At 29.1% G+C, this 9,108-nt stretch overlaps 1 protein-coding gene across 1 annotated transcript; it reads right to left on the bottom strand.

Moving 5' to 3' along the window:
* Positions 1–3,368: 3,368 nt before the first annotated feature.
* LOC145942975 (F-box only protein 21-like) lies at positions 3,369–9,045 on the bottom strand. The gene is made up of 10 exons (XM_083050154.1): positions 8,940–9,045; positions 8,714–8,878; positions 8,389–8,518; positions 5,852–6,187; positions 5,331–5,766; positions 5,061–5,197; positions 4,756–4,870; positions 4,496–4,612; positions 3,855–4,155; positions 3,369–3,614 (listed from the first exon to the last, which is right to left on the bottom strand). The coding sequence occupies exons 1-10, from the start codon at positions 9,043–9,045 to the stop codon at positions 3,457–3,459; spliced, it is 2,001 nt and encodes a 666-aa protein (XP_082906280.1). The 3' UTR covers positions 3,369–3,456.
* Between the last annotated feature and the right edge of the window lie 63 nt (positions 9,046–9,108).

Here is a 9,108-nt window from a genome sequence, read left to right as displayed (position 1 = left end):
TTTGTGGTTGCTCTAACTTCCGTAAATTTTAAGATATCGGGATAAATTTTTTTTACATAAATAGACTATCATTAAAGGATTGTTATAACTTCAAATAGCTATAACGACTTTTATTAAAATATCCACCTAGCAACAAACGTCAACCGCGCGGAAACGCTAACGCATCGAGCCAGGCGCGGAAGACCGGAAATCGCGAGATGCGAGCGAAAAATCTCTACTTCGACCTGCTTCGCTTGCATTTAGACTTTAGACGTGTTAATATTTTTAACCAATCAGGGGCCTGTTTCTAATGACTCCCTCCGATGAAAAGGCTCCAAAATTTCGGTTATAAAAATTGAACGAAAGAAGCGCTCACGGCAGTCGATAATCAATAATAGCCAAGATACATTATAAGCAGTCGCTAACCAATAATAGCCGAGATACATTATAAGCAATCCCTAATCAATAATAGCCGAGATACATTGTAAGCAGTCGCTGATTAAAAATAGTCAAGATATATTGCAGTAGTCGCAATTCAAGAGCCACATTATAATTAACGCCGTTACTAAGTTATACACGTATACGAATCGCCGAGTTAGTTAAACTACGCGAGCGTCGTCGACTAACAATCGCAACATTATAATCAAGTTTAATTGAGATAGTAACATAAAGGTTTATAAGCAAAACCGAAATAAAGGGAAGAGCTGTTCGAGTCGAATAAAAGTATATTTAAACAAGGAACCAACACTCTTCATTAACAAAGGCAATATATCCCTGGCGCTCACGGATCCTAATCCCAAATTCGACACAACCCCTGTGCCTTACCCGAGGCACACAACAGGATGGTTAGTATTGAGTTTGGCGATGATCGGTGAAAGGAACCATTTATTATGAAATTTTGAATTTTTAAGAAATGTGTATTTTTTAATATTCGCAATTTTGAGCCAAATTTTTACATGAATAAAGTATTAAAGGATATTTGGTATTGAATTTAGCGAGAATCGAAAAAGGGTTCAATTTTTATAAAATTTTGAATTTTTCAAAAAATGTAAATTTTTGAATTTTTCGAAAGAAACATATGAGAGTGTACATACATATACACATGTACGTGACATTTAAAAAAATGTTATTTTATGTGAAAAAAGTGTGCAAATTGGAAACTTACACATTGTTTCCTCATTGTATTCCGTTCATTAAACTTCCTCTATGATGAAGTCAAAATTAAAACACCACCTTGCTATGTTCTTTGGCTCGTTTTCATTTGAATGATCTAAATCTAATAAAACAATCTTTTTCTGATGAAATATTTTTTATTTGGCATATTTTTGTTTAGCGAATGTCGCTCGCGTAATAATTGATCGACAGCTGCAGGATAATGGAATTTTTTGAAATATTGTGCGGCATTGCTGCCGTATGTCTCGCTGTAAATTACTTGACATCAAACTACGATTTTTGGAAATCACGTGGCATTCGCGGTCCAAAACCGATACCGGGTTTTGGTAATTTTAAAGATGTCATGCTTAATAAAATTTATTGGTGATCACTTGAGGAATATATATAACGAATATAAAGATGAGAGAGAGAATCCTTGATTGGAATATTCGCGCGCGCGCGATAGGAAAAATGTAATATTTTTTTTTTACGAATAATTCTGTTTCTTGTCGAATATTAAAATTTATGTGAATAATTTATCTATATAATGATTAATGATACCTATATAATTAACTATATATAAATATATATTTAAAATATTTTATATATCCGCACAAATTCATAAACTTTTCCGTCTATAAAATTTGTATGATAAAAAATATTCATAAAGACAATCGTTACTTACTGATATCGCCCAATTTATCTGGATGCTTTTTTAATTCGCTCAGTAGATCAATGAAAACGTTTCTAATTATATTATTCGTTTCTCTATATAGTTTATGGTGCTTATAACAATGCGTGTGAAAAATGTGGTGAGCTCCGATCGTGGTAGGATATAATTGAACAGCTCGTAGAGCCATGGCATGATTCGCCTTATTCTAACCCGTAGAAAATTTTTCCAGGTTTCTGCGAAAATTAATTTATAATAAACACTTAAAAATAATTAAAAATCCTTACTACAAGAAAGGACTCAACCTTCTCAAGTAAAAAAATTCTCAGCCTTTAAAAAAGAAAATAATGGTCATCATTGAAGTGACAAAATTAAAATATTATAATATACAATGCCTAACATATGGCAAATCTTTAATAAAAGAACTGGAAAATAATCTGTTTAAGCGTACACTTTCACTAACGATAAATCATTTCATCAAACTCTAATGGGACGAATAAAATATAAAAACACGTGGACTGTTTTGTTTACAAGTACTTATTATATATAAAGTTATTTTTATATATATTATCTATACAAAACGACATCTATATAATCAATTTAAGATAATGTAAAAAGTTAATTGTTACTTCAACATATCTAATATAATGTATTTTACATGTATATTCCTCATACAAACAAATAGTTTGTTACAACAAATTATAATTATCGAAAAACGATAAATATCTTGAGTTGATTTTATTAATTGCGTTGCGGCATTTAGGTTATCGTTACGTATCAGCACATTGCACACGTGTAATGTATGTAATGATAAAAACAGATTATCTAATCAATTAATTCTTCTCGGGGTATTATTTGCAAAGACATTTTATGCTAAATATAAATTTGAAAATTTTCCGCACTTTATCGTGACTTACCTGGACCACGAAAGATTATTTTCAATCATTGTTGCAAGTTAGTCAACTGATTGTGGGATAGCTGCGGATGTACGAGCTGCTGCAATCAATTATCAATTACATTATCATCGCATTTAATAGTTGCTTATTCGGATGCAAAGCTTCACAGGGAATGGTTATATGTATACTGGATATAGGGTATTATATCTTCTAATGATAAAATTCTATCAGACAAATCTATACGTTTAGTATAGACGAGTATTCTTGTATGTCTCTTCATAGTATAGTGTAAAAATATAAAATTTAACGCAAAATTTTTATTTAGCGGTACATTTTTAATAGTTTTATTTTTAATATTTCATGCTTTCAATTTAATCGTGTTGTTGTATGCAAGTCTTTAGATTATAAGTATCTTCATATATAATAAACATAATGGTACATATAACAAAATTTCTTTAAATAATAAATAAAATATAAAAAAAAATATTTTTAAATAAAATATTTTCAAGAAAAATATATTTAAATACTAATATATAATTGTAATATTTTAGAGTCATAATTTTTATTTCTTTGCAATTTACATGATTTATCGTATATAAAATATAATGACATAAATAATATAAATATTTGTCTCTTATATATAATATATATAATACATTTATAATATGATATAATATAAATAATATTAATACCTACACCTTATCCTTATAATATAAATACAATATATATAATATATGTGTATATTAATAATTTTGATAATTATTCTGAGCTTATTGTCCGGGCAATTACAGCGGCATCTTGTGGGTAACATCTTGACAGCATTTTATTGGGTACATAATGGGTGTCTTCGTATTTACAAAAATAACGTCCTATTTCGCTATTGTCGATCCATTTTGGGGTTGTTAACGTTATATCATCTAAATTAAAAAACGAAAATAAATTAATGATAACTGAGATAAAGTAAATAATAAATAAAATAAGAAAATTAAAAAGGTATAATAGTTAAAATATATATAAAATAACTAAATTTATAAAAACGGAACAAAATAAACCGAAAGAAAATAAAATAATCTTTTACATTATGTACAAAAGGAAAGATTGCAGACTAAAGAAGTATAATTTAAAATAAAGATGCATTTCTCTAATGATATGCATACCTTCTCCCACGTAACATATTTCGTTCTTTTCTGTAAGAATTAGATAACCTGCTTGTTGCTTGGTATCGTTGAAATTAATGTAGATTTTCAACGGCAAAACAGGGGTCAATATTTTGTTTTTGGAGTACTTAACATTACATCTGTCTGCATATTTGTGCCATCCAATTATTACGCCGGTAGAAGGTGTGTCTGCATATCCATCATATTTATTTTTATTGTGAGTTACGATCATTCCAACCGCAAATTTCACTTCTTCCGACCTTACATTTGATTGTTCTGTATTTTCAATGTGAAGACTGATCTGAAAAATGTAACATCAAACTTTAATTGTTATTTTTTGTCAAATAATTTCTAAATGAACATTTGTAAAAAGAATTAAATTACAACTAATTAAATTATGGATAATTATATAATATGTATATAATTATAGGCGCATTCGGGAAGACGTTATTAGCGCTGACAGCGTCGTTCTATCTCTATTACTTGCTAAAAGTTGAACAAGGACAGAGCACGCTAATAGCGCTAAAAGCGCGCTTCCCGAATCTAGTTTATATGTGTTATCAGAAAGAAAGATTTTGCAAAAAAAAATTTTTTATTATTATTATATATTAATATATATAGTATGTATAATGTTAACATACCTCTTTTAAATTCGTAATCCAGACGTATTCAAAGATTTCCTGTGGCATAGCCATCAAAGTATGACTTTGCCCGTCTAAATGCATAAGTACTTCTAACAAAAGTAGCTGCATCATAGCCTGAAAAAAAAAAACATGTAAACAGAGCTTTCATATTTTTGACTCATATTTTTGTCAAGGTTACAAGGTTATCCATTAACGAGTGTTAGAAATTCTAACTTAGAATTAATAAAAATCATAGTATCACATGAGTAATTGCCCACCTCTTTAGCTGTTATTACAAAAGGTTCTGTAGAAGGGTTCTGTTGCCTGATAGGACAATGTGTATCGTCAAAACTTGTATTGAAACATCTGACATCGTTTGGATTATTCGTGACACTGTAAATAAGAAACAATTATATATATATATATATATATATATATACATATGTGTGTGTGTGTGTGTGTGTGTGTGTGTGTGTGTGTGTGTGTGTGTGTGTGTGTGTGTGTGTGTGTGCGCCATAAGAGTAAAAATTGCTGAAAGATTTATTTAAAATATAAAATAATTCAAATCAAATATTATACATACTATTTTGGCTTCCAAAATATACAGGTATTGCATGTAAATGGCAGCTTTCTTACATCGCAACGTAATCCAAGTCTTCTGGCCACACTATGATATATTATTAATATTAGAACTTCTTGGCCATATTTATTTTTTAAGACCTGTACCAGAAGATACAATACAAATATTAATCAGAGCAAAAATATTTTTAAAACATATATAACAAACACAAAATCATGCTCAACATAATTAATCACATAATTATTATATATTATAATCTATAAAATTATTTACATTATCTATAAACATGTCTTCCAATATTGTGTTTTTCGATCTGCTTGCTCGAAATTCTAATTCTTTAAAAATATATTCTTCGACTGCATCCATAATCTGTGTTCCTTCCTCTTCGTTCCAATGATTATCATCGATGTTATTGTTTTCCCAATACGAAAAATTGTCAGTGGACGTCGAAAATATCGAGTGGTCAGGATTTTTTTTTCTTAGGCAATTTAATACCTCTTGGGCGATTGTATTTAGTGATTCCTTTATGCAGGAGTACAATATATCTTTTTCGGGTTGAAACCATTGAGCAAAAATAGTAGCAGCCCGTTCCAAAAGCTGCTTTTCTTGAGGTTGTTCTTTAAATTTTTCCCATTTCTCCTTCACCGAACATTGCCTTAGATAGTCAAACATTTTTTTATTGTAATATCTTTCCGTTAGATCAGTTTTTCTGAAAAATTTACATATTAACTGTGTTAAATAAGTATTATTAATCTATGATATTCATAACACTTTATATTTATATTAAATCCTACCTTGAAGATTGCGCAAGCGAGCTTCTAATCTCATCAATGAAGAAAGAATTATTTATGAAATTTTCAGGCTTAGAAAATATTTCATTTAAATGTTCATCTAACTGAAATACTTGTTTGAAACTTGTAAAATTATCTATCAAATTATTGGTATCATAATGTTTATGAAGTATTTCAGATCTGTAACATTGTAATTGTCGCGCAAAATTTATTCCTGTCTTCACAAATAAGCTTTTACAAATAAAATTGTTTTCATCTTTTTGTCCGCTCTCATTGTCAGACTCTTTCTGCTCATTCTCCTTAGGTTTCTTGTCAAAAAGTTTTTTCGCAGAGGACCATCTAAAATTGGAATAAGTAATATTATAATATAATAAAAATAAAAGTTTCTTGTAAATCACATTAAATAGTTTTATTGTATCAGTAATAAATTTTCAGAGTAATACATTTTTTGAAACGCATAATATTCAAGTAAAAATAAATCGTGTGCGAAATATCAATCTTTCTGTCTTAATTCAGAAATCACAATGTATAATTTTTAATTTTACTTTAAATTATAATTAAACTTTACACTAAAAATATACATAATAACGGTAAAGTGGACAAATCAGTATTTCCATTAGATTTATTTGATAACAATAACGAATTATTATATTTATTATTAATATTTTCACATTCTATATTTACAAAACAGATTAAGTTATCAAATTAATTAATAAAATAATAAAATAAAATCATTAAATTAATAAAATAAAAATTTTTTATTTTTAAGCTTTTATGTCTTTTTTATATTGTACATATTATAATATACTGCTCACAAAAATTAAAGAAACATTTATAGGTCTATTCTGTACAACGCCCGTATCTCTATAAGCCATATGTAGCACTGTAGAGCAAAAAAGAAAGAGCGAAGAGCAAAAAAAAGAAAGAGCTAAAGCGCTATAGAACTATAGAGCTTATAGATCGAAAATTTTCTTACAGAATATACGATTTAATTGTTCTGAAAAAATAGGCAAAATTCAGGCAGCTGTAACTTTGGTAAAATAAACAAAATTTAAATTAAAAAAAAAAGGATTATAAAGCTAGAATCTCTACTCTCGAAGAATCTATACTTTTTTTAATGTTCTATAAGTTGGTAATTTTTACAGAAAACCATGAACTGGACGAAATGAGAAATTTTCGTCTCACTTTGTGGACCTACAACTTTTTCATAAAAAAAAATTTGCGACAATTTTCGATCTTCCACTGAAAAAGCTTAAAGTTTTCCTTACTAAATTGTTTTTTAAAAATGTTTCTAAGATTTGTTGTTATTAAGTTATCGCGGATTAAGTAAAAAAATGAGCATTTTGACTTTAATTGCTTGTAACTCCGTTAAAAATCATCGTATCGCAATTCAGAAAACAAATTCATAAAGCTAAAACTTTGCTCTATCGAACGGTATAATTGTCAATTTTTTTTGTAAACATACAAACATGATTCAAATGAATGAAAATAACATAATTTATATAATATTAGAATACTATATAAGTATAGTATTACAATATTATTACGTATAATAAAAAATATTTTATGCGTGATTATCTGTATCCGTTTTTCTTTAAAATTGACAGAATAAATTCTGTAAATATTTTTTAAGCGAATTACAATTATAATTTAACGTTGCTAAAGAAATTTCTTGTCTGATTCGCATAGTATAACAAGTATGGCAAGGTTACAGAGACAATGATAAAACGAGACATTTTTTTTGAAAATACGATATTATAAAATACGAAAAAAACAAGAAAAAAGAAAAGAAGGAAAAGAATCTTTTTTTACGCAGAAAAATTCTCATGGATATCCTCCGATCTGCAAAGAAGTAGTGCCGAATTCGTACTTGCGAAAACCCCCTCGAATATCCTACTCGGACTTTGTTTGCGCGAGATGCCCGGCACGGTTTGCACCGCTTCGGAACATCCCGCATTCAATGCAACATTCTTGAATAAAATTGCAACGGTTCGAATTGATAAAGATAGCAGATCTTAAATCATAATATGTCGTTAAAAGACCGATTTTTTTCAAATTGAGATAACTCAGCGAAAAATTGTCGTATCGAATTCCGCCAAAGCGCATTTTAAAGAGAAAAGTTTGAATTTTTACGTGCTTTTTATCCTATTGAGTTACGTCAACTGATTCACACCGTGCAATTAAGAGAATTGGACCTTTTATTTATCACTTTTGCAGGTTCTTACTCTATCATTTGTTATTGCAAAACTGATCATTCCACATAATCGGCACTAGAATTTTCTCAAATTACAGACTTTACACTTCATTTTTGTTTTTTAAACACCTCGATATCATAATTATTAGCTGAGTTATAAATTCTTGAACTTTCACAATTTTTTACTACTGTTCAAGTGTACCGTTTTTTTTTTGGCCGAGTGTATTTTTAATATCTTAATATCTTTATATTTTTTAATTATTTTATTTTTATAAAAAATATTTTTTGTAAAAGTCATACATTATGCGATAGATTAATTACAAAAAAAATACAAACAAAGACTTACCTCTGTGAAAATTTCTTTTCCCAATGCTTTTCGTATTGAGCTGCCATCCGGAATTGTTTGCACGTCAATCTGAAGTTAATTTCATCTTCAATACTAATATCCTTATAGCTCAGAATGATGGCTTGCAATTCTGCTGGCAATTTCGATATCATATCCATAATAAAAAATAAATTAATAAAACACACACACAAAAATGTAATTTAATATGATCGCGAAAAATTATTGTTTGTATAAATAATTATCTGAAGATATATGAAGTGTACTGTGATAGTCTCTACGCTTTTGTCTACTACACAATTACACAAATTCTTCACACTATTTTCACCTTTATTCTGAACTGTATACTGTATTCCAACAGAATGAGCAAACTTCGAGCAGCCCTTAAGATTTTGTATTTTCCCCACCTTTATATATACTGCATCCGACGAGAAGTCATGAAGGTTTCGGGCGAAAACTCGTTTCGTGCAGATCTCCTCCCATAATACGGACTCTGAGCGTATAGTAACGCGCCGCACTCTCTCCACTCTGCCCGCCTATGCATTGTGCATTGCCAGCCTGCCTCCTCCATTGGTTGTAAACTGGCTGTTTCGTCTGATATTTCTGAGGGTCTCGAAGGGACACACATGTATATCCTTGATATAAGATATGAGATAGCATTAAGGAGATGGTAATAAATTAACAGCTTTAAAATTTGTCCACTTTTCTTAATTTCTAAAAATA

The sequence above is a fragment of the Prenolepis imparis genome, unplaced genomic scaffold (assembly GCF_030444845.1).
Source record: "Prenolepis imparis isolate NDT839.2.m4 unplaced genomic scaffold, iyPreImpa1.0 SCAF_11, whole genome shotgun sequence".
Taxonomy (NCBI): domain Eukaryota; kingdom Metazoa; phylum Arthropoda; class Insecta; order Hymenoptera; family Formicidae; genus Prenolepis; species Prenolepis imparis.
The sequence above is the reverse complement of the archived record's forward strand: the minus strand, read 5'-3'. Positions and strand labels throughout refer to the sequence as shown.